We start from the raw sequence: 25626 nt of genomic DNA on the forward strand, positions 1-25626 counted from the left end.
AATGATAAACAAAAGAAATGGTATTTTTCAATTCACCTCATACAAGTACTGAAGTGCAATCTCTGTATCGTGAAAGTGTAACTTACAAATGTAGATTTTTTGTTACATAACTGCACTCAAAAACAAAACAATGTAAAACTTTAGAGCCTACAAGTCCAATCAGTCCTACTTCTTGTTCAGCCAACTGCTAAGACAAACAAGTTTGTTGACATTTACGGGAGATACTGCTGACTGCTTCTTATTTACAATGTCATCTGAAAGTGATAACTGGCGTTTGCATGGCACTTTTGTAGCCAGCGTTGCAAGGTATTTACATGCCATATATGCTAAACATTCATATGCCCCTTCATGCCTCGGCCACCATTCCAGAGGACATGCTTCCATGTTGATGACGCTCATTAAAAAAATGCGTTAATTAAATTTGTGACTGAACTCCTTGGGGGGAGAATTGTATGTCTTCAGCTCTGTTTTACCCACCTTCTGCCATATATTTCATGCTATAGTAGTCTCGGATGATGACCCAGCACATGTTGTTCATTTTAAGAACACTTTCACTGCAGATTTCACAAAACTCAAAGAAGGTACCAATGTGAAATTTCTAAGGATAGCTACAGCACTCCACACAAGGTTTAAGGATCTGAAGTGCCGTCAAAAATCTGAGAGGGATGAGGTGTGGAGCATGCTTTCAGATGTCTTAAAAGAGCAACGCTCCGACGCGGGAACTACAGAACCCGAACCACCAAAAAAGAAAATCAACCTTCTGCTGGTGGCATCTGACTCAGATGATGAAAATGAACATGCATCGCTCCGCTCTGCTTTGGATTGTTATCGAGCAGAACCCGTCATCAGCATGGACGCATGTCCTTTGGAATGGTGGCTGAAGTATGAAGGGGACATATGAATCTTTAGCACATCTGGCATGTAAATATCTTGCGATGCCGCCTACAACAGTGCCGTGTGAACACATGTTCTCCCTTTCAGGTGACATTGTAAACAAGACGTGGGGAAGCATTATCTCCTGCAAACTGTAGCCAAACTTGTTTGTCTGAGCGACTGGCTGAAGTAGGACTGAGTGGACTTGTAGGTTCTAAAGTTTTATATTGTTTTATTTTTGAACGTAGTTATCTTTTGTACATAATTCTATATTTGTAAGTTCAACTTTCATGCTAAAGAGATTGCACTACAGTACTTTTATTAGGTGAACTGAAAAATACTATTTCTTTTGTTTTTTACAGTGCAAATATTTATCAAAAATAAATGTAAAGTGAGCACTGTACACTTTGTAATTTGTGTTGTAATTGAAATCAATATATTTGAAAATACAGAAAACATCCAAAAATATTTAAATAAATGGTATTCTATTATTAACAGTGCGATTAATTGCGCAATTAATCACAATTAATTTTTTTAATCGCTTGACAACCCATTATATCCATTAACTGGATATAATGCATTTGTGACAGATACGGCAATTTCCTGCACTATGTTTGCAAAACCTTACTAAATTAAGTTTAAGTAGCTTTGGAGTCCATTGTATTAAAAATGCAAAATGTATGCGCCATTGTGGGATTGTTTGTAACTTCTCTAGGTGGGAGACATGATCAGTGTAATCTCTGGGAAGTGTTCTGAGCTTCAAAGGCATATTTTACACAGTGCGCCAGACACAAAATTTTGGGACAAAGTGGGTTTCCTAGTAAATACCTGTGGAAAAGTTAGCACTGTTGCAAGCACGGGTCTTTGTGCACAGGGGAGTGTAAGGCAAATACCTGACAGAGGTGCCAGGGAGGAGACACTATCTCCCCAATCCCGTGGCACAACTGCAGAGGGCCCCAAATGCATAACAGGGTTCATCTCCACTTCAATTAAAAACGTGGCAAGTCTCAGAGTCTGGGTCAATTGACTCAGGCTTGTGTGGCTCATGCTACAGGGCTAAAAATTGCAGTGTAGATGTTTGGGCTCAGGCTGGACGCCATCTCTGACACCCACCCCTTCCAGCCTGAGCCCGAACGCTGACACTGCAATTTCTAGCCCCACAGCATGAGTCCGAATCAGCTAATGCCAGCCAGCCACAGCTGTGCCTTCTCCATGGGTCTTTTATTACAATGTAGACATACCCACAGAGACCCCCAAGATAGCAAAGGGCCAGCATTCATAGCAGCCTTTCTTTTTAAATTTAGTTATTCAACTGTAAATGTGACAAAAGAAAACGATGATGAAAACTGCAGTGATCACCACTGAAAATATGAAACCAGATGCTTACTGTCATAAATCAGTGTAGCTACGTTGAATGGGGTTACACCAGTTATATTAGCTGGGGGAATTGGAACCATGAAAATTACTGTGTTCAGATAAAATTATTGTTGCTTTTTTTGTCCTTTTTTATCCAAGTAGCTTGTCAAAGTTTGGGGCCCTAGAGATATTTCAGATAGGAGTCGAAATTGTTTATGGAGTTAGGTATTTTCTTTTATTCATTCTTATTCATTTACCAGGAATGTACAAAATCCTGCTTCTCCAAAGGTGGAAGGAACAAGAAACAAAAGGGATATTTTTTTTAACTTACAGGCCCACACTTCTTTTCAGCCAGCATCCCTGACCCAGAACTTCTCTCAAGGTTTATATCAGGGTCATGCCATGCTCACAGGCTTCTGCTTGGATTTCTTCACGCTGACCTCTCTGTGGTTCTGTGTTCTCCTTTCCCCACATACAGACATCCTTACCTGAAACAATAACTCAGCAAAAAACTCTCCGCCCACAGAGTCCAAAAGTCCTGGGCAGGCTCACATAACCATTTTGTCTTAGATGGAGGATTTTGATCAACTTATCCTCACAGTTATGTTAACTGAAGGGAGTATTCACACCTACCAATCTCAGTGAGGTTTTAAATCAACCCTAACACAGTTTCAGCCACTTCATAACACTGCTGTTTGTGACATTTCCTCTCCTACAATGCACTTACAGGGCCAGAGTCTCAGCTGGTGTAAACTGACTTCAGTAGAGCTATGCTGATTTACACCGAGAATCTGACCCCAATGACTATAATGGAGCTACACCAATTTACATCAAGGATCCAGAATTTGGAATATTGCAAAATACGGATAAATTCTCTGCTGCTGTAAATGGACAGCGCTCCAACTTAAATGGAGTTTAATAGCAACAAATGTACTGTACATTTTTGATTTTCTGTGCAAGGAGGAAGCAGATAGTACTTACATCAACTCCTTGGGGCAGGGACCATCTTTCTGTGGCATGTTTGTGCAGTGCCTACCACAATAGGGTTCTGGTCCATGAATGGGGCTCATAGGCACTACTGTAATAAATAAATAATAAAAAAATAACCTATGGTGTAAGGGTGTAAGAAGAGTAATTTTGGTTATTTAGTTTTCCTTTTCTACTGTCATTACTGCTATTAACATAAGTAGAAACATGATGGGCCAAATCCTTAGCTGGAGTAAATAGGCTTAGCACCATGTAAGCTGATGAGCCAGATTCTCAGATGGTGTAAATCAGCATAGCTCCACTGAAGTTAATGAGACTAAATCTTTCAGCAATTTCTTCCCTAAATGTGTAAGTACTGATACATCTCGTCACCAGGTATAGAAAATAATTATAAGCAACACAACTGGCATTTGGACTGAATTAACATATTATTACTTCCCTTAGTAGGGAAGAGAGAGGAAAATAACGCATTAATTAATTAAATTCCCACTGAAAGATAAGGCTGTCATTGGGGACTGTGGCTGGATAATGCTGCTGATTCTGGAAATGCAGTTAGATTTGGTGGATTACTACTGTTATAAACCTCATTCATATTAACCCAGCATTTATGACATTACTATCCCTGGCAGAAGATTAAATGAGATAAGCTATTTAAATGTCACTGAAACTTTGTAGAGGACTAATGGGTCTTACTAAACTTTCCAGAAGTAGCATACATTAGCCGACTCATTTTGCTGGCATAACTATGTCTGTCAGAGGTGGGGGGGGGGGGAATCAAACCCGCTAGACAACATAGCTATGCCAACAAAACCTCCAGTGTAGACACAAATACGCCAACAGAAGCTGCCTTCTGTCACCTTAGATAATACCGTTCAGGGAGGTGATGTAGCCATGCCAGAAGAAGACGTCCTCCTGTCTGCATACATTGCATCTACACCAGGCGACTCTGCCAGTATAGCTATGACGGTGTGACTCAGGTATGTCGACACCGCAATTACACACCTGTGGCTGGCTCATACCAGCTGACTCAGGCTGTGGGGCTGCTTAATTTTAGTGTAGATGTTCAGGCTCAGGAGGCAGCCCGAGCTCTGGGACCCTCCCACCTCAAAAAAAGACCGTAGAGCCAGGCTCCAGCCCCAGCCCAAATATCTACACCGCAATTAAATAGCCCTTTAGCCCAAGTCAGCTGGCACGGGCCAGCCACAGGTGTCTAACTGCAGTTTAGACATATTAAATTACAGAGCTGTTGGTGAGGACAATCACCTGAAGGTGGTGGTGCTCACCAAGGGAAGGAGTATGTGTGTAGGGGCAGGTTGTATAATCTTTTTTATAACATTCTGAATAATACTTACAGCAGGGGTTTAACACTTTTTTTTATTTGCAGAACCCTAAATAATTTTGAATGGCAGTACAGACTCCTTTAGAAATCTTAGTCTGTGGACTCCCTAAGTGTCCCAGGGCCCACCAGTTGAAAACCACTGACTTATAGTTTTATTTCTATCCAGTTGTTATGCTATTTAGCTTACAGTTTCCTTCTCTCACCTTTCCCTCGAGGACGCAGAGGGGAGCAGCCTGCCTAGGCCTGTCCATGCAACCTACCCAGCCCCACGTTATGATGGAGCGGTGCCCTGTGCTCTATACTCCAGGGGGAATTCTGCACCAAAAAATTAAAAATTCTGCGCACAATATTTTAAAATTCTGCAAATTTTGTCAAAACAACACTATATAATCACACCAGTTTCAATTATTTTGGTAATTTATTTCAAAATACCTGTCAGCAAGTATGTCTGTAACAACAGACAAGCACAAAAATTCCCCCAGGAGTAGAGAATTAAAGAAACCCCTAAGGCAACTTAGCTCCTGCTTCTCTGCCTCCTCAACCCCCCAGATCCCAGCTGGGGCGGGGGGGGGGGGGAGCTCATCAGACACTTACACCCCCCTTTTCCCCAAAGCCCAGCCACACACCCCCAGCCCAGACCGCCTCTCCTGCCAGACGCCAGCTGTGGGAACCCCCAGCCCCAGCCTCTACCCTGCTAGAGCCCAGGGATCCAGAAAGAGAAACAGCCTGATGCTGGGTCCCAAGCTTGCACAGTTTCCTGCGCACCACCACCTCCTTCCTCCAGGATGTGCTGGGAGCGGCAGCTTCAGTTCCCTCCCCCTAGCCTTACCCTCTATCTGTGAGCTGGCCTCTGCCAGGCGCAGCAGCCCCATGGTGGCCAACCTCTCTGCAGCCCATTACTGGGGGGCGGGAATTCTGCGCGCACGTTAACGTCTGCAAAATCCCGCCTCGCACAGTGGCGTGGCGAGTAGGGTGACGAGATGTCCCCCTTTTATAGGGACAGTCGCGACTTGGGGGGAGGGGGAGCTTTTTCTTATATAGGCACCTAAGACCCCCCCACCCCCGTCCTGGCTTCTCACCCTTGCCGCCTGGTCCCCCCACCCGGGAGCAGCTCTACCAAGGCGGGGGAGCCCGCTGGGTCTTGGACGGGAGGGGGCTAAAGCCCATTTCTGGGGGGTGTGGGGGCTGCGCAGCCAGGGGCGGCGACCCCCGGGGACAGGCGCGAGCCGGCTCCCGCACGCTAACGCCCTCTGCGCTCCCCCCCCGCGGCACGTCCGGCCCAGACAACCAGCGCCGCCGCCGCGCTCGCCCCAACGCTCCTGCCCCCGGCCCAGCAGCTCCTCGAGGGCCGGTCCGGGTCCTCTGTGGCGGGGAGCGCCTGGGGAGGGGTGGGGGGGAGCGTCTGGCAAGGCGGGCCGCTGACCCCGCCCAGGCGCAAGATGGCGGCGGCCGAGGGCGCCCTGCGGAGTCACGTGACACGGCCTGCCCCACCTGATCTACTTCGAGCCCTTCCGGGCGGACTCTGCGCGATGAGGTCAGACGCAGTCTGCATTATGACGCCAGAAGCGTAAACAAAGCGGTGCATTGTGGGAGGGGGATTGTTGCACGCAGGAAGCAGCCTCCATCTTAGGGGCTCTCCAGCCAGACGCTCGGCGGCCCGGCCCGCAACGAGACCCCGCAGCCCTGCTCCTTTCCGCGCCCGCCTCTTCCGCGCGGCCGCGCGCCCCGCCCCGCCCCCCGGCGTCCCGCCTCGCCGGCGCTGTGAGCAGAGCGCGAGGCGGCCGGCCCCTGAGGGGAGGCGGCGGCGGCGGGATGGCGGCGGACAGCCGGGAGGAGAAAGGTAACGGGCCTCTCTGGGGGGGGGGACATCCCTGCTCCGGACTGCCCTGCGTCGGGGAGGGGGCCCCTCACGGCAAGGGGGTGGGCGGTTTGCGGGACTGGCTGGGGGGGACTGGGTCAGCTGCCCTGCGGGGGTGGAGGGGGGGGGTCAGCTGCCCTGCGGGGGGGGGCTTGGAGGGGGGGATGTGGGGTGAATGGCTGGAGGGGGCTCAGCTGCCCTGTGGGGGATGGAGGAGATGTGGGGGGCCGGGGGTGGAGGGGGCTCAGCTGCCCTGCGGGGGCAGAAGAGATGTGGGGGGGAATGGCTGGGAGAGGGGTCAGCTGCCCTGCGGGGGTGGAGGGGAGGGATGTGGAAAATCTCATTTTGGTTTTACCAGAATAAATGAAACTAATTACAAAAATCTTTCCTAATTTTCTTCTGAAGCGTCAACTGTATGATCGGGATGAAGGAACTGGATGTAGATCCATCTGTTAAACGTTTGGGCGGGCTGTATACATAATTTGCTCTGTTAGACTTGTATAACATGTTACTGCTGTGAGGGGGGAATAGCCACTACTTTTAAGCTTCGTACCACTTATTGGCTTTATATGCCTGTCAGATTACCCCATCGTGCTGTGATGCCTTAGAGGTGGGGAGCGGCAGCTGGTCTGCAGGCCCGTGTCTAGGGCTCTCTTTTTCTCTAGTGGGGTTTCTTGTGTGCAGAGATTCCAACATAGGAGCTACAGCTGCTGTGAGGCCCTTTCATGTAACAACTTAGAGATGACGTCTTATATTTATACGTTTTGTAGCTGTCCTCAAAGTGACTTGCAGCACCACGGAGAAATATACTAGGATTACTGAAAGTGGGGGAAATGTACTAAATATCAGGGAAATGGTAGAGTCCTCAGTAGAGGCTATAGAGTTTGAGACCACCAGATCATCTACTCCAGTGGTTCTCAAACTTCTTGTAGAGGCAACAGCCTTTTTCAAACAGCAAGACTCTGAGTATGACACCCCCCCCCCCTTTATAAATTAAAACAGGGTTTTTTTTAATTTAATGTGGGCTGCCGTTTTGTGACACAGCCAGGCACAGGGCTGACAGCTCGTGACCCCCAGGTAATAACTGGTGACCCCCGTTTGAGAATCCCTGATCTAGTCTCATGTCCTGTATATCACAGGCCACCAACAGTACCCCCATACTTAAACCCAACCACCAAAGTTAGGCCAAAGTATTACATTACTTAGATTGGACATCTCAAACTGTACTCAGCCAAAGTAGTACAGCAGAGCTTGAGAGTTATGAACAGTTTGGGAATGGAGGTTGTTCATAACTCTGAAATACACATAACGCTGAACAAAACAATTTGTTATGTCAAAAATTTACAACTAAACAGTGACTTAATACAGCTTTGAAACTTTACTATGCGGAAGAAAAATGCTGCTTTGAACCATCTTAATTTAAATGAAACAAGCACAGAAACAGTTTCCTTACTTCATCAAATCTTTACTTTTAAATTTTCCCTTTATTTTCCGTGAGTGCTTAACACAGTACTGTACTATATTTGTTTCTTGTTTGTTTTGTCTCTGCTGCTGCCTGATTGCCTACTTCTGGTTCTAAATGACGTGTGCGGTTGACTGATCAGTTCAGAATTCTGATGTTTGTAATTCTTGGGGTTTTCTTATAAGCAGTATACCACAGGGAACAGTCCCGTGGTTGGCAGAATTAGCTACATACTTTAACAGGCCTTTTCTCTTTCTGATTTCTTTAGTGTTGTTCAAAGGACGAGCATGGGTATACATAGTGATGGTAATGACAATGAGAGCATAGCTATGTGTGCATATTAGTATTACTTAATACATCACATTCAAACATCAGAAGGGAATTGTGAGCTCTGTCTCCAGTTGTGCTATCTCCTCTGGTGTATGTCTATCTGCTTTCTGCCTTTTGGAACCAATACTGCAATATGATAGTACCTAGTGCTCTGATGATGCTTACTGCCGTGTGCATGTGTACTTGCTGATATGGTATGTAAAAAGGTACATTGCCAGGTTAATATATTCCCTCAGTTTAGGAATTGTAAATGCAAGCTTTTATATATTCCCCATAGCATTTGCAAACCAAATGTTACAGCAACTGTGTGATGAGTGCAAAGAAAAATTGATTAATTTCATTTTTTACTGTTCAGTGCTGAGCAAAAAGCAAATGTGTTGATTTTTTTTCTAGTTTTAATGCTCTGATACACGGTAACATATGTAAGAATTATTTTTTTTAAAAAAGTATTAGTTTAATCAGGCCTTTAAGCTGCCGGTCATTCATGGGTATACTGTAATAATGCTGTGGTTGTAAGTCTGATGCTCTGAAAATATATCTCCACAAAAAGCTGCATTAAGAAATATTTTCATAACAGAAAATATTTCATAGCACTTAGGTCAGGGCTGGGCAAACTATGGCCCCGGGGCCGCATCCTGCCCTTGAGCTCCCGACGGGGAGTGGGGTCTGGGGCTTGACCTGCTCCGCACATGCTGTGGCTCTGCACGGATCCTGGAAGCAGCAGCATGTCCCCCGCTGGCTCTTATGTGTAGGGGCAGCCGGGGGCTCCGCACTCTGCCCCTGCCCTAGGCACTGCCCCTGCAGCTCCCATTGGCTGGGAACCATGAGCATTCATGGCCTGCCATACAATTTCCATAACCAGATGTAGCCCTCGGGCCAAAAAGTTTGCCCACCCCTGGCTTAAGTAGACTCAGCGTCAATGTAATCACTGCTTTGCTTACATTGAGTGTTGCTGGCTTTCAGAAGCCATCCCATGATGGCCCACACGGACAGTTAAATTGGTGCAAATGCTCGTGGTTAGGACATGCACCACCGACAGACAGAGCGTAGTGTGGACCTGCAAAAGCGATTTCATAACTCTGGTGGCTGTATGTCAGTGTAACTTAAGTCAACATAATTTTTTAGTGTAGACATGACCCTTTTGGTGCTTCGCTAGGGATATACCCAAACTTACAACCATTATTGCTCATTCTCTGCCTACCAGTTACTACACACAAGGCCTGCAGCAATCACTGTCTGAATAGCAGGGTTGCATGGGGTGGGGGAGCTTGCATATCCTAGGAGACAGGCTGATTATGTGGTTTATATAGGTTGCTTTGACTATATTATGGGCTTTTTAACTGTTCTCAGGGCTTCAAAGCAGTGTCCTATACTAGGGCTGGTTGAAAGCTTGGTGCCATAGGAGTATCTGAAACATGTCTTGATGCAACCTGAGCTAGTGGTGATTCTTATCAGTGGTACTACTTGTAGTTTACTGGGGCAGCTGGTGTCACCACTTGCTTTGGCAGTGCTGGCTATCCCTCATTCACATACATATTGAGGTAGCTCTGTTGAACAGAAGAAGTGTTCTTTGGCTACTCGGGAAACTGGAGATTCAGAACCAAATGTACATCCACAGAGGAAAGACAAGGAACTCCCCTGGAAGATAAACTTTTCCACACATTTTAGAATAGATGACTAAAGTCACCAATTATCGTTTGGTTCCTGTCCAGCCCTGCGGGTTTCCTGAAAGATCTAACCTTGGAACAATCATCCTTTAAGTTTGCAATACCCCTGCACCCAGTTCTGAGCCAGTTGGTAAAGGAGTTGTGATAGCACCTTTACTCGACTGTGGATATAGCTAAAGTGACTTAAGCAGAAATACAACTTGTTTGGGGATGCTGCTGCTTCACCATAAGCCTGATGGCAGTGAGCTATGGCCAGGGCTAAGATCTGAGACTTGCTGCTTGGCTTCCCTCGACTGAGAATTACGGTACTAAGATGTCCCTGGAAGAATGTTTTCTTGGGCTACAGTGGCAACAGATTTTGTTGTAAGCTACCTGTCCTTTCTGGACAAAGTGCAGCTCAAGCTATGGAAGAGGGCTTATAGCTTTGTGGAAAAGCACAAAGAATTCTGGCAGATTTTATTAGCATTTACACAACTAGGTATGTGGTTCTCATGTCATTTGTTGGTAACAGCAGCAAGAATATCAGTCTTGGGCATAGGTGCCTATAGATACAAATGTGTGCTTCTGTCAGACTTTTAATACATAGTAACTAGAGCTTGAGGACATAGGGAGTTTCTTTGGCAAAAGGGTATCTAAAATACTAGAGTAAAGCTAGGCTATATTTTCATTTTCCACCCCTCCTACCCTAGAGGGCAAGGGCTTATACTAATGTGTTTGGATTCAAACATGTCTGGTAAGGACAGAATCAGAATGTGTTGCTTCTTTTTCCTCAGAAATGGAAGAGTTGCAAACCTGTTAACCCCAAGCAGCAAAACCTCTGTTTATTGTGCAGTTCAGAATCTTCTGAAATAGACACACAGGCTAGTTTTGGAGAATAGGACCCTTCTGATTCTGTTTGGTTCCTGATTGCCTCAAACACAGGAGTCCTCAGCATTATTTGGTAGGACTGTACAGTCTTTCCCCAAAACCTTCCCCAGACCATTTCCTTCCAGAATGCACTCAGTATCTTCCTGAGGACGAGTGAGTACAGCAAATCTAGTCCTTTCTGGCAGAGATGTCTATCAAGCTTTATATTGCAAAGGGAAAGAGGCAAGATATTTCCAGATACTTTCGGATGCAGTGCAGGCGTCGGGGATGTCTGTCACTTACTGTTGCATTCAAGGCACTGGCTGGTGTACGTGTTGCTAAAATTCTGCACTGAAATGGACAAAACTGTTCGTCATTCTAAATATAAAGTTGCATTTAGTTAATTTACGTAGGAAATTTGTATTGTATTGTCGTTTTTAGCACTTTTTTCACTCCTTTCGTTAGTCAATACATTTCTGTTTTTGAAGATAAACTCATCTTTATTCAGGTTTCAGAGTAACAGCCGTGTTAGTCTGTATTCGCAAAAAGAAAAGGAGTACTTGTGGCACCTTAGAGACTAACCAATTTATTTGAGCATGAGCTTTCGTGAGCTACAGCTCACTTCATCGGATGTAGCTCACGAAAGCTCATGCTCAAATAAATTGGTTAGTCTCTAAGGTGCCACAAGTACTCCTCATCTTTATTCGTTCACCACATGCTCTGCAGAATGTATAGCAGAACTCAGAGCACTCAATACTTTTAAGTGTACAGCACCACAGATCTCTTAGGTTCAGGAAAACACCCTAATCATGTATAAATCTACAGCCAGCACCGCATAATACGCTTTCACTGAAACTGAAATAGTGTATAAAGGTAGAGGAGAACAGAATAATTCATTGGTTCATTGTATGACAGGGGTGTAAATGTACACCAAGCACTACACAATTCTAAACAGGCCCCAGAATTTCAGGGCCATGTAGAGCACAATCTGTCACATCACACTGTTAAAGTGCTCTTTCAAAGCCTCCCTCAACTTCATAGCTCCACATTGAGGTCCTCTAATAGCCATTGTGTCTGGCAGTTCAGACTCCCCAGACAGTTGCTCCATCTCCTGTCTACCCCGACAGCAGCTTTTCCCTATTTGCCTCACAAATATTATGCAGGACACAATAGGCAGCTATCACTATTGAGGTATTTCTCTCACAAGATTGGATCGCAGTGAATAAATAATGCCAACATGCCTTCAAAAGCACAATTGTCATTCAGCACCTGCTGAGCTGGTAGTTGAATCTTTCCTTGGTGTTGTCAAGGTGGCTGGTATATGGCTTCAGGAGCCAGAGGAGCATGTGGTATACTGGGTCCTCCACGATTACTGCTGGTATATCAGCATCGCCTGTGGTAATCCATCAGTCAGGAAAGAATGTCCCTGCTTGCTACTCTCTGAACAGTCTTGTGTTCTTAAAGTTGCGAGCATAATGCACCTTCCCTGACCAGTCCACATTGATATCAGTGAAACATCCCAGGTGATCCACCAAGACTTGCAAAACTACAGAAAAGAAGCCCTTTCTGTTGATGTATGCTGTGGCAAGGTGGTGGTGCCAAAATAGGGATAGGCATGCTGTTTGTTTGTCCCACCACAGTGCAGCAGCCCCATTGCTGCAAATTCAACCGTGACGACCTGCACTTTGTAGAGAGTCACAGACCTGTATAGCAGGACGTGATTAATGACCCTACACGCTTGCATGAAAACCGCCCCCACTGAGGATTTTCCAACTCTGTAATTTCCCACTGACCAGTAGAAATCAGGCATTGCAAGCTTTCATAGTGCAATCATCGTTCGCTTCTGAACTGCCTCATTTGCTCTCCATCCACTGGAGAGGTGAGCTCTGCGTACAGATCCAGGAATGTGGCCTTTTGCATCCTAGAATTCTGCAGCTACTACTAGTCATCCCAGACCTTCATTGTGATGTGATCCCACCAGTCAGTGCTAATTTCTTGGGCCCAGAATTGGAGCTCTGCCATCTGCAGCTGCTTCATGAATGCCACCAACAGCCTTGAATTGTTTTTCACTATGTCCATCAGCAGTCTGTCCTCGAAAAAATCATCATGTCCTCCATTGTTGTTGTTCTTCCTGCATCTCTGATACTGGAGAATCATGCGTCCTGTATTTGCAGTGTTTGTGAGACTATACAGAGTTGTGCAGACTTCATCCTTCAGTCAGAGGGTGGACAGTGCCATGTGGGTTTGTGGGGTCTCTCTTTAAAATAAAAGTGTGAATTATGGGGTATGGATGTTATGGGATAGAGAAAGCTGCATGCTGGGAACTTGACCCCAGCTTCCAGTGACCCCTTGATACTTTGTTAGTTTCACTCTGTTCAGACAGCCTCCCTTCTTGCTTAGTTCCTATAGAACTTTCAGATGCAAAAGGCTGTATCCCTGGTAGGGAAGCCTCCGGTGTCTGTGACCCCAGCTAATGGAGTTCAAAATTGTGACCAGAGCGTCATCAGGGTCTCAGTAGACACTTCCTTCTTTTGCAGGGTTTTACTCCTCTTCATGTAGGGCTCTCAAACAGGTCTTTGGCTCCTCTCCAGGCTTCTTTTGCATGTGTTTTCCTTAAGCACTTTCCCTTTGACAAGATAAACCCTCCTGCCTTTCCCCAGTCTCCTTGACAGAGTCATTAAGTTCTATCATCTGTGTGTTCTCCCTTTGCTGCTTTCCTTGGTCTGGAATTTTTGTTGTTCAGCATGCAGTTCCCATGACATTTGGACTGCAAGTCCCATAATCCTTCTCTTTTTGGCAGAGACCATATCACAGAAGTGATCCGAACTTTTACCCTCATAAAGGTTGATGCTCTCACCTTACAGTACTCTCATGTTGAATTTTGTTGACACTTGAAGCTAAAGTCAAGGAGGAAATTGAAAAGCTATTAAGTTTCATTACTTTGTTAATGCATTCATAAATTTAATGACATTATAAAAACTAATGCTGGTTACAAACAGTGTTTCAGAGAATTTCTTCAAAATGGATTATTGTCAATAGTATTTGTAATTTATGTATATTATTTTCAGATGGTGAACTGAATGTTCTGGATGACATTTTGACTGATGCTCCAGACCAAGATGATGAGCTGTATAATCCTGATAGTGAGCAAGATAAAAATGAGAAAAAGGGTACGTGGCTTTACTACTCAGATATCTTGCTAAAAAGTAGACAGCAAAATTTTACAGTGCAGGATGATTAAAATCTGCAAGGTGACAATATTCATAACCCAGGTAATGGAATCCCAAACGGCTTTTGTGCAACTGCGTTATAATGTAATCTCTGACTTTATGGACAAACATAATAAAGTAGGGCTTCTCTTTATCTGAAGATCACTGTGAATCTGGGTTTTCTGCAGATATAGCAGAAATAATCTTACCAATTATTTTTTGGTCTAGTAAACTGAATACAGGAGTAGGAAGAAGGAAGTCCTCTTTTTCCAGTCCCAGCTTCGCTAGTAACTTGTTTGGCCTTGTGCTTGTCACTTAGCCTTTCGGCATCAGTTTCTCTGTCTCTCAGTATGGAAAACATGAATGTGACTGGGAGGTTAAGGACTTAGTATTTGTAAAATGCTATAATATTGAAAGGTTAATTATTTTTAAGAGTGCTTTGAAAGGTTAGTTAATTTTAAGAGTTAATTATTTTTAAGAGAGCTCAACTTTAAGACAAAGCTGATTTTAAGGAGAAATATTATCAAACATAAAAAAGTCTTCTAATCTGATGTGTAAAATAACTTTGAACTTGGTCTCTATTGGTCTTTATTTAAGGATCAAAAAGAAAAAGTGACAGGATGGAAAGTGCTGAAAGCAAAAGACAGAAGCCTTCTATGCATTCATCAAGGCAAATGATGCCAAAGCCGCCTAGCTCATCAGTTAGCAATAATAAAAGAATGGTGAGTACAAAAGGAAAGCCACTGTCGGAGTACAAGAATGAGGAATATCAGAGGTCTGATAGAAACAAGCGCCCAGATGATCGAAAGACCCGTATGTCAAGCGGCAGTTCAAGGGAACCATATAAAGGACAACTTGAAAAGACTTGCATGAGGAGAAAAGATGTTGACAGAAGGGCAAAGTCTTCCACACCAGATGGTTCTGAGGTAGTAAAAGTTATTGCAGCCTTAGAAATAAAACAATTGTTTGAGGCTTTTATAAGGCGCATTCTCTTAAGGCACTTTGTGCATCCAGACAATGTGTTCTATGACTGTTGATTGATTTTCTCTTTGAACATCAGAGAATTAGGCACGACGTAGATCGAAGACTGAGCAGATCCAGCCATTCTTCTAAAGAAGAGGTGAACTCTGAGGAATATGGCTCAGAACATGAGACTGGCAGCAGCGGTTCCTCTGAGCAAGGGAACACAGAAAATGAGGAGGAAGGAATGGAAGAAGAGGAAGATGATGAAGGGGAGGAGGATGAAGAGGTAGAAGAAGAAGAAGGGGAGGAGGAGGAAGAAGAATATGAACAAGATGAGAGAGATCAGAAGGAAGGAAATGACTATGACACACGAAGTGAAGCCAGTGATTCTGATTCTGAATCCGCATCCTTCACAGATGGGTCAGTCAGATCTGGTTCTGGCTCGGATGCTTCAGGTAGATTGCTTCTTATTATACTACTTGATATCTGGTTTTTCTCACTTTCTTGAAATATCAGTAGATTTAAAACTTGACTTCTTATTTTTGGCTTGCACTAGTGAGGATTAGCTTTGACTTTGGTCATCAGGTGGTTTTTTTTGTTTTTGTTTTTGTTTGTTTTTTTTTTAGTGAATGTAAGTAAGACAGTGTAATGGAACATTAGCACTGAGGCTTGCCTGGAAATAATGACTTTCCACTAGACTAGGATCAGATTGCTGTAGATGAACTGGCTTTGGCTTTGGCTTAAAGCTACTGCAGTCAGTACTACTTGACACTACTTCTTTTATAGATTCGCTTATGATTTATCATTTAAAGTTAATGGCAAGAAGTTCAATATAAATCTAGATGTGTGGAATAGTGAGGCTATAGCCTTAGCAATTTCTCCAAAGGTGAGAGCTACATAAGATGGCTGGGTCTTAGTAAAAATGCATGTAGTGTTCTCATTTATTTGAGAAAACACCGCACAACTTGGAATGATGAGGAGTCCAGGACCAGAATAAGGCCACGTCTACGCTACCCGCCGGATCGGTGGGTAGTGATCAATCTATTGTCTAGTGTAGACGTGATAAATCGATCCCCGATTGCTCTGCTGTCGACTCCGGAACTCCACCAGGGCGAGAGGCGGAAGCGGAGTCGACGGGGTAGCGGTGGCCATCGATCCCGCGCCACGAGGACGCGAAGTAAGTGATTCTAAGTCATCTAAGATACGTCGACTTCAGCTACGCTATTCTCATAGCTGAAGTTGCGTATCTTAGGTGAATCCATCCCGCCCCAGTGTAGACCAGGCCTAACAGGGGAAATAGGGACTTAAGAAAATTGCATGGCAACTGCCTGCACACCATGTCTGGTTCTCACTTTTTCTGCTAGTGTTTCGTTTTCATTAATATTAAATTCCTCTTGGAATTTAAGACTCAATGAAGCCCTTTTTATGGGGTGTTGCTAAATTTATTGATTACTTGGTTCTTTTGTTATAGACTAACTTGGAAGGTTGGATGAAGTCTTGAAAAAGATCATATAATATAATTTGGCTCAGTGGAGAGATCACTTCATGGCATTTCTTTATTGTTTGCTTTTGATGAGAAGCATGCTTACCATCTTGCTACATCCTGTCATGTAGCTTCCTTGTTTTGAGAGCTTCATAGCTGGTCCTCCTGATTAATTTAGACACAGGTTAAGTGGGCCAGCCTTGATATTTGAAGTTAGAGAATGAGAACAGCCTAAAAAATAAAAGAAGCTGTAATTTTTTCCCAGGAAAAAAGTTGAGGTATAGTTTAACTTTTAGTGGAAAAGAGACCTGTTGACAATGTGCCCCAGTGGTTTTTTATTATTATTACTGTTATCACTTTTCTGAGCTTTCAGATACAGAGTAGCATGAAGGAGCAGAGTCACTGGTCACAACACAATTTTTCTACTTGGTGTCACCGTAAATTTCTAAAGCATTGGAGAGAAGAACTAAAGCAGCCCCAAACCTAGAGAATCACTTCTGTATCTTAAACTTTGTATGGAACTTGCAGATTTCTTGCTGTTTACCTTTCCCTCATGAACTACAAGTCTGAAAATTAGGGTAAATACTTGTTGTACATGATGTTTGAGGAGGGGCCTTAGGACAGAAACCTAGATCTTGTAGTTATCACAAATCACATTTATCTATTGCCAGTACTTTCATCCCATTCTTGTCTTCCATGTGTGATATTTACAGTACTCCTTATCTTTGTTTGGGGATTTTTAGATGAGAAAAAGAAGGAAAGGAAGAGAGCTAGAGGTATCTCTCCAATTGTTTTTGATAGAAGTGGAAGTTCTGCATCAGAATCATATGCAGGTATTTTTTCTTTTTACTGCCTGTCATGCTGACTTATATCAAATCTTGAAATGTGAACGCTGTAGAAATTTGTGGGGTATGCAGCTTAATTTTTAATTAATTTTGTATTGACTTTTGGCATGTTCTGTGTGGATAATTTTGGGGAAGTAGGCTTTCTTGTTACTTTAATGCTATTCTGTTGCTTAAGTGGAATTTTCACTTTTTTAAAAAACTTGGAAGATGATGATTCAGTGACTAGTTTTCTGAGTAGGAAACTGTTCAAACAAAAAACAACCAAAACAACCCAAAAAACTAAAACAAAACACTCGTGCACATTGAGCAGTATTTTTGTGTGTGTGGGTGCGCGCCAGGAAGAATAATTTGTCATGAATGAAAATTGTATGTGACAAGGCTGTAGAAATTGTATCTTATCTCTATCAAGGCTCAATCTGAACAAATGTACTTTGGCTAAACACAGGTTCAGAAAAGAAGCATGAGAAATTATCATCTTCCGTTCGTGCTGTCCAAAAAGGTATCATTTAAATTTGAATTTTTAATGCATGCCCCATCACGAGCCATTGTCTCTGTCCATTCATTATGTTATGTCGAAGTGGTAATGTTCCGATATAACAATCTGAATACTTGATTTGTGAGTGTAAACAGTGATGCATCTCCATCCTGATTTATTTTTGCATGTCATCAGAGGTGCAAAAAAATGTCAATTATTTGCTTCTTGCAGGAGCAGCAAAGTAGCAATGAGATGCTTTTACTTGAAAAGGAGAATGTATTTAACAATACTCTATTCAACAGTGCCGATACAAATGGTTCACATCACCTATCCTGGCGCTGTAAGCTGGGATACAAGTATATCGGAACATCACTAGGCTTTGTTTGATTTTTATCTGAAGTTACCTATGTTTTAATTTTTATTTTATTTTATTTTTTTTAAATAAAAGCTTGGCATTGCGTGCTCTTTGGCATAGACTTCGAGGTTGAAGCTGGGGGTGGAAGGTTTTAACTCTTGATTTAGATAGCGGTTGGGAGGGCTAAAAATAAACACCCGCTACCTAGTGGAAATAATTTTTAAAAGTTTAAACTTGAGCTTATTTAAAATTTTGTTTTTCAGACCAAACCAGTAAACTTAAATATATTCTCCAAGATGCAAGATTTTTTCTCATCAAGAGTAACAACCATGAAAATGTTTCACTTGCCAAAGCTAAGGTACGTCCAACTTTTCTTGAAACTGATTTTTTTATCACGAAACTTAGTACAGAAAGGAACTGACACTCAAGCCCATGTTATCTCCTGTGCCAAAATTGCAAACCCATTTTTAGCTTCCTAATTCTCAAATTGTGGCTGCTCTGGCTCCAGGACAACTTAGAGCAGCTCCTTGACTGCTCTTAACTTATGCTGGCTGGCTGTAATTACTAAGGACTGTATACCAGATGAGAATTGGAGTGTAGTTTTTTATCCACCACTGAGACGCCTCCGATATCGAGAGCGCAGTTGGTGATGGATGGCATGGCAGCAGGCTCAGCCAACTTTATGCCACCTGAGTTATTCTCTTCCCTTGCCAGGGGCATCTCCGATTCTGGCCCCTAAATATACCTCTTTCAGTACATGGTGAGAGTTTGATCTGTATGTAATTCCAAGTAAAACAAATGAAAAACTGCCTGAATTGATGTGTTATTTCTGGGTCAAGATTCTCTTAATATTAAATTTTGGCAAAAGAAAAATTTAGGCTGTTGTATTAAAGAATCAGTTTAGTATTTGTGTATTCAGATGTGTAGATAATACTTAATCCTGTCTTGAGTGCAGGGTACTGGACTAGATCACCTGTTGAGGTCCCTTCCGGTCCTATAATTCTGTGTTTTGGAGTATGGTCATGCAGGAAGTCAGTCAGGAAAAGTTCTTTTTCAAATGATGGTCCCTATCTGTATTGCACTAAGGGTTATATGCATTCACCAAGCGCTCTGAGCTGGAGCTTTTGAAAGTAGCAGTGTCTGCTGGTCCATGTGCACCCTTGCCTCCGCCTCATGGTTTCAACCAAGGTGATAAAAGGGCGGGGCACACCAGTTGCACCCTCAGTTCCTTCTCACCGCCGCATTGTCTGAGTTGGAGCCTTTTCTGTCCTCTCGTCTCTTGTGATGCATTTTCCTAAATACAGAGAAAAGACTGTTTTACTCTTGTCTATAGTAGGTATTTTGTTACTGTTGTAGCAGTTTTAGTGTTAGAAGTAGTTTTTAGGATTTTAAGGAGTTTGGGATGCTGTTTTACCAGCTACCCACCTTTCCTCTCCCCTTCCCTCCCCATGCCTGGGTATTGGATTACGCCAAAGATCTGCACGTCGCATTGAGGTGCAGTATCTGCCTCTGCTTCCAGCCCATACCTGGGAAGGCCAGATTCTCCACCTCAAGAAGCACCTCATGGAGGTAGCCATGAGGCCGCACTCAGATCCAGGCTGGGGAAGACACCACCACCACCACCCCGGTACATCAGCCTGAGCGGTTGAGGAGCATGTCTCCTAAAGTGGAGCTCCAGTCCAGTTCTGCTGGTACTAGCGTTACAGATCCCGTTCAGGGGACCTAGCCGTGAGGCAAGGAAACGTGTGCATAAGCATGGCAGTAATTCTTCCTCAAAGCCCAAGAATATCGTTGCATTCCCCATGAGTTCCAGGCATGGAGAAGTGGCACATTCCAAGGCTCACAAGCACAACAAGAAGTTGCATAGAACACAGGATCCACCAATCCCGGTTACAGAGCCACGTATCTTTTCTGGATCGGTACTGCCAAAGTCACAGGAATTGTTGGTTCCGAGGCAGTCCTCCATTCCATCCCCAGGTCCATCTGTGGAATGCATGCCACTGACACTGAGGAGGCTCAAGTCAGCTCCTGGATCTCATGAACTGTTGGTCCTGCATGAGGTGACGTTGCCGTGTCTCCCAGTTCATTTGCCTCATAAGAGACCTTGTTCTTCTGCATTGTACTTGCTGACTTCGGGTCATGTTCCTGAGCACATCCCTGCGACTCACTCGGATCCGCTCGTTCTGACGGCACCACCATTCGAACAAGGATCTGACTCCTCAGTGTCTGAGGACTCAGATGGAGCACATGATCTGCCTCTCACATTCTGTCGGCATGAATGCCCAAAAGCTCCAATGGCTAGGTGGCAATATCCTCCCTTTCCTCAGCACAGGAGCTACTGGTACCCCACTCCGTGGGGACCCCTGCAGCAACCACAAGATCCTCCTAGTTGCCCATACTGGGGTCATAGCCCAAATATCTACCTGTTGAACCTTCCTGATCTGCCCAAGAGGAGTCCCTCATCAAGTAGATGTTTGGACCTGGGGTTGGAAGATGCACTGGTTAGCCCGGATCCGCTGGATCCGGAGTAGTTTCCCTCATCTCCAGATGTGGCAGTGTTGTGGACTATTTCCTCCCCCTCCGAACGACTAGCACCAATTCCGGGAACTGTTACATAGGGTGACTGCTGCCCTGGAGGAGTGACTGCTTCCAGTGGAGGAGGTGCAGGACAGCCAACATCAGTTACTTGATGTTCTGCGTGTATTAGTACCATCCAGAGTGGCATTCCTGATCAGCTAGGCCATTTGAGCACCTACCCCAAAAGAGAGACAAAAAACATACTATGTACCAATGAAGGGTCTGAGTTTCTGCGTTCTCACCCCTCCTGCATCCCCCTCCCATCCAATTCCCTGGTTGTTCAGGCTGCTACTAAACGGGCCAGGCAACAACACCCACTTTCCGCTCCGACAAGGAGGGTAAGAAAGAGATTGGACCTCCTAGATCGTCTTTTCTTCAGCCAGCCTTCAGTTTCGCATCTCTAATTGCTTGGCATTACTGACAAAATATGACTCTTTGAATTATGACCAATTTTGGACTTTGCAGTCAAGCTTCCCCAGCAGTATCATGCCCACTTCCAGGGTATTTTAAAAGAAGGCAAACTGGTCACCCAGACAACGCTTCAGGCCATGGTGGATTCGGTGGACCCATCTTCACGCAGTGGTCACAGGGATCGTCTTGGGGAGGGAATCCTGGCTGCATTCATGTGGTTTCCCAAGGGAGGTGCAGAACACAATTGAGGATCTCCCTTTTGATGAATATCACCTCTTCAGCTAGAAGACTGATGATTCCCTGCACTCCCTCAAAGATTGTAGAGCCACCCTATGATCACTGGGTATTTATACGCCCCTGTGCAAATTCTATCATCCAACTCCTGCACAATGGCACAGAGCTCCTCAATTCTTCCATCAGCAACACTATGAGCCTCCCCATAAGTGTCAAAAGACCCAACGGCCCTGTCTGCGTGGTCCGTCAGCACAGTCTTTGACATCACACACTCAAACTTCATGTAAGCAATAATTCTGAGTGCAGTTAGAGAGCCATGAGCCACCTTGCACCCCACAGTCCATACAACCCACTCCTTTCAGGGCTGTCTAGCACACTTTCTGCCAGCCTGGAGTGCGATAACAATGGACAAGTGGGTCCTGTATGATGTTCAACATAGCTGTATGATCAAGTTCACAGTGCTACCTCATCCACATCCCCCCGTCCCAGTCCCACCTCTTAGACCACTCTCACAATAGTATCCTCACCTTAGAGGTGGACTGACTCCTGCAGAGAGAGGTGATAGAGCCTGTTTGCATGACCTTTCAGGGCCAGGGTTCTACCCCACCTATTTCCTGGTACCCAAGAAAAAGCGGGGAACGAGACAAACCCTAAATCTCTGTGGTCTCAACCACTTCATATGCAAGCCGAAGTTTTATGTGGTCATTCTCACAGCCATCATATCTTGCTAGAAAGAGGCATGTGGTATACAGCAAGATGCTTACTTCAACATAGATATCCACGCAAACCACAGATGGTTCTTGAGCTTTACAGTGGGCCCTTGGCACTTGCAATACAGAGTTCTACCGTTCAGGCTCACCACTGCTCCTCAGGTCTTCCTGTCATGTTCTCATCATGTCAGACAACATCGCCACTGTTTACTACATAAACAAGCAAGGGGGCACAAGATCACCAGCGCTGTGTGTGGAAGCATCGCACACAGTATCCTGTTTTCAGTGGCTTATCTCCCAGGGACTCAGAACGTGATTGGATGCTCTCAGCAGGAATTTCATGGCTGACCACAAATGGGAGCTAAACAATTCCGTGGTCATAGACATTTTCGGCTGTTGGGTGACTCTGACCAAGGATCTCTTTGCCTCCCATGCCAGCACCAAATGCAGGCAGCACTCCTTCCAGGGCAGGCTCGGAGCCTGTTCCAAGAACACCCAGTCATCTGCTGGTCAGACCAGTTCAATTACGCCTTCCCTCCCCTACCTCTCCTGCCCTCGGTCCTCCCCAAGATTCCGTGGGGGGAGAGCGCGACTGTCATCCTGATCGCCCTGTCCTGGCCTCTCTATTTCTGGTTTCCGCTTATTCTCCACCTGTCAAACCATACTTCATTTCTGATACTGACATTCCCAGAGCTGCTGTTATCACATAACAGCAGGATCAGACATCCTGATCCACAGACGCTTCACTCGAGACCCTGGTTTTTGGATGGGCATCTTGACTCGAACGGGAGTGCTCATCGGTAGTACAAGGCATCCTCACAAGTAGCAGGAAAGAATCCACTTGGCGATCCTACCAAGCCAAGTGGAAACATATTGCCTCCTGGGTCATGCAGAAAGGGCTTGCCCCTGAGGCCATGGGCGTTCCTCTTCTCTTGGACTATCGCCTGTCCCTGAAAGTATCTGAACTCACTCTCAGCTCTTATCAAGATACACATAGCCGTCATTAGTGCTTTCCACAGTCCTGTGGAAGGGCACTTGGTTTTCACTCACATATTAACTGCAAGGTTCTGGAAGGGCCTCGTATCCTGCCATTCATTCCACTGAACTAAGGCTGTCAGTGATTTTTTAAAAAATTAATCTTGATTAATCGTGCGATTAAACAATAATAGAATACCATTTATTAAAGTATTTGTGGATGTCTTCTACATTTTCAAATATGTTGGTTTCAATTACAACACAATACAAAGTGTCCAGTGCTAACTTTATTTTTTGCTTACAAATATTTGCACTGTAAAAATGATGTAAATTGAAAAATATTTCTCTCATAACAAGTACAGTAGAGCAGTCTCTTTATCATGAAAGTGCAACTTAAAAATGTAGTTTGTTACAGAACTGCATTCAAAAATAAAACAATGTAAAACTTGAGAGCCTAAAAGTCTATTCAGTCCTACTTCTTGTTCAGCCAATCGCTAAGAGAAACAAGTTTGTTTGCATTTACGGGAGATAATGCTGCCCACTTCTTAATTACAATGTCACCTGAAAGTGAGAACAGGCATTTGCATGGCCCTGTTGTAACTGGCGTCGTAAGATATTTACATCCCGGATCGCTAAAGATTCATGTGCCTCTTCGTGATTCGGCCATCGTTCCAGAGGACATGCTTCCATGGTGATGATGCTCGTTTAATTTAATTAAAAAAAAAAAAGAGCATTAATTAAATTTGTGACTGAACTCCTTGGGGGAGACATAAGTCTCCTGCTCTGTTTTATTCGCATTCTGCCATATATTTCATGCTATAGCAGTCTCAAATGATGACTCAGCACATGTTGTTCGTTTTAAGAACACTTTCACTACAAATTTGACAAAATACAAAGAAGATACCAATGTGGAATTTCTAAAGATAGCTACAGCACTCGACCCAAGGTTTAAGAATCTGAAATGCTTTCCAAAATCTGAGAGGGATGAGGTGTGGAGCATGCTCTCAGAAGTCTTTAAAAGTGCAACATTCTGATGCAGAAGCTACAGAAAAAAGAAAATCAACCTTCTGCTGGCCTACATCTGACTCTGATGAAAATGAGCATGAGTCGGTCCACTCTACTTTTGGATTATTATCGAGCAGAACCGGTCATCAGCATAGACGCATGTCCTCTGGAATGGAGGTTGAAGCATCAAGGGACACATGAATCTTTAGCGCATCTGGGATGTAAATATCTTGTGATGCCAGCTACAACAGGGCCATGCAAACACCTGTTCTCACTTTCAGGTGACATTGTAATTAAGAAGTGGGCAGCATTATCTCCTGTAAATGCAAACAAACTTGTTTCTCTTAGCGATTGGCTGAACAAGAAGTAGGACTGAATAGACTTAGGCTCTCAAGTTTTACATTTGTTTTATTTTTGAATGCAGTTCTGTAACAAACTACATTTTTAAGTTGCACTTTCATGATAAAGAGATTGCACTACTGTACTTGTTATGAGGTAAATTGAAAGTTCTTTTTTACAGTGCAAATATTTATAATCAAAAATAAAGTGAGCACTGGACACTTTGTAGTCTGTGTTGCAATTGAAATCGATATATTTGAAAATGTAGAAAAACATCAAAAATATTTAAATTTCTATTGGTATTCTGTTTAACGGTGAGATTAATTGCGATTAATTTTTTTTAGTTAACTGCGATTAATCGACAGCCCTACCCTGAACCTCAACCTTGTCCTCACAGCACTGACGAACTCACCCTTCGAACCTCTGGCCTCCTGTTTCCTTTTTCTTCTCTCCGTGAAGGTTGTCTTCCTGGCAGCTGTTACCTCTGCAAGAAGGGTAGGCGAACCAGGGGCCATGGTGGCCGACCTCCCCGCTCTCTTCACCACGTTCCATAAGGACAAAGTTTCCCGGCGCTTGCATTCCAAGTTTCTGCCAAAAGTGGTTTCCTGCTTTCAGCTCAACCAACCCATACATGTATGGCCTTCTTTCCGAAGCCACATGCCTTCACTCCCTTGATGTCTGTAGGGCCCTGGTCATTTACCTGCAGAGGACTAAGCCGTTCGGGAAGTCCCTTGGGGACTCTTGGACGCTATAGCGGAAAGGATTAAGGGGCAGGCCATCTCCACTCGGAGGATTTCTAAGTGGATTTCATGCTCTATCAGTTATTGGCGCTGTCTTCACCCCTTGAGGTATGAGTCCACTCTGTGAGAGCACAGGCATCAACAATGGCTGCACTTCACGACATGCCACTCATGGACATATGTAGGACAGCCACATGGAGTTGAGTGCATACCTTTACCTTTTTTTCCCCATTTTGCCCTGGTGCAAGACTCTGCCGCAGATGCCTCGTTCGGTGCGGCTGTTCTCTGTTCCACGGTTCTGTCATCTTCTTTGCACCCTCCTCCTGACTAGGTACTGCTTGTCAGTCACCCTCGGGGAAATACAGTAGGGACTATCGTTCAAAGAAGAAGAGGAAGTTACTTACCTGTAACTGGAGGTTCTTCTGAGATGTGTGGTCCCTATCTGTATTCCAGTCCCACCGTTCTTCCCCTCTGCCACAGATCTGTTTGTTTTGCTTTGAAGAAAGAACTGAAGGCACAGTCAGTCCACCCCGCCCCTTATTGCCTCAGTTGAAACCATGAGGCGAAGCAAGGGCACATGCGCAGAC

At 44.4% G+C, this 25626-nt stretch overlaps 1 protein-coding gene across 4 annotated transcripts in view; it reads left to right on the forward strand.

Moving 5' to 3' along the window:
- Nucleotides 1-6134: 6134 nt before the first annotated feature.
- YTHDC1 (YTH domain containing 1) overlaps nt 6135-25626 on the forward strand; it is a 33306-nt gene continuing 13814 nt past the window's right edge. The window contains exons 1-7 of one of the 4 annotated variants that reach the window (XM_043544426.1): nt 6135-6395; nt 13787-13888; nt 14525-14853; nt 14988-15345; nt 17117-17206; nt 17664-17717; nt 18312-18406. In XM_043544426.1, coding sequence (XP_043400361.1) covers nt 6368-6395; nt 13787-13888; nt 14525-14853; nt 14988-15345; nt 17117-17206; nt 17664-17717; nt 18312-18406 — 1056 coding nt within the window. In that variant the 5' untranslated portion in view covers nt 6135-6367. The remainder of the gene's footprint in view (nt 6396-13786; nt 13889-14524; nt 14854-14987; nt 15346-17116; nt 17207-17663; nt 17718-18311; nt 18407-25626) is intronic. The other 3 variants (XM_037896605.2, XM_037896603.2, XM_037896604.2) reach the window with 3 other exon arrangements.

This window comes from Chelonia mydas, chromosome 4, assembly GCF_015237465.2.
Source record: "Chelonia mydas isolate rCheMyd1 chromosome 4, rCheMyd1.pri.v2, whole genome shotgun sequence".
Taxonomy (NCBI): Eukaryota; Metazoa; Chordata; order Testudines; family Cheloniidae; genus Chelonia; species Chelonia mydas.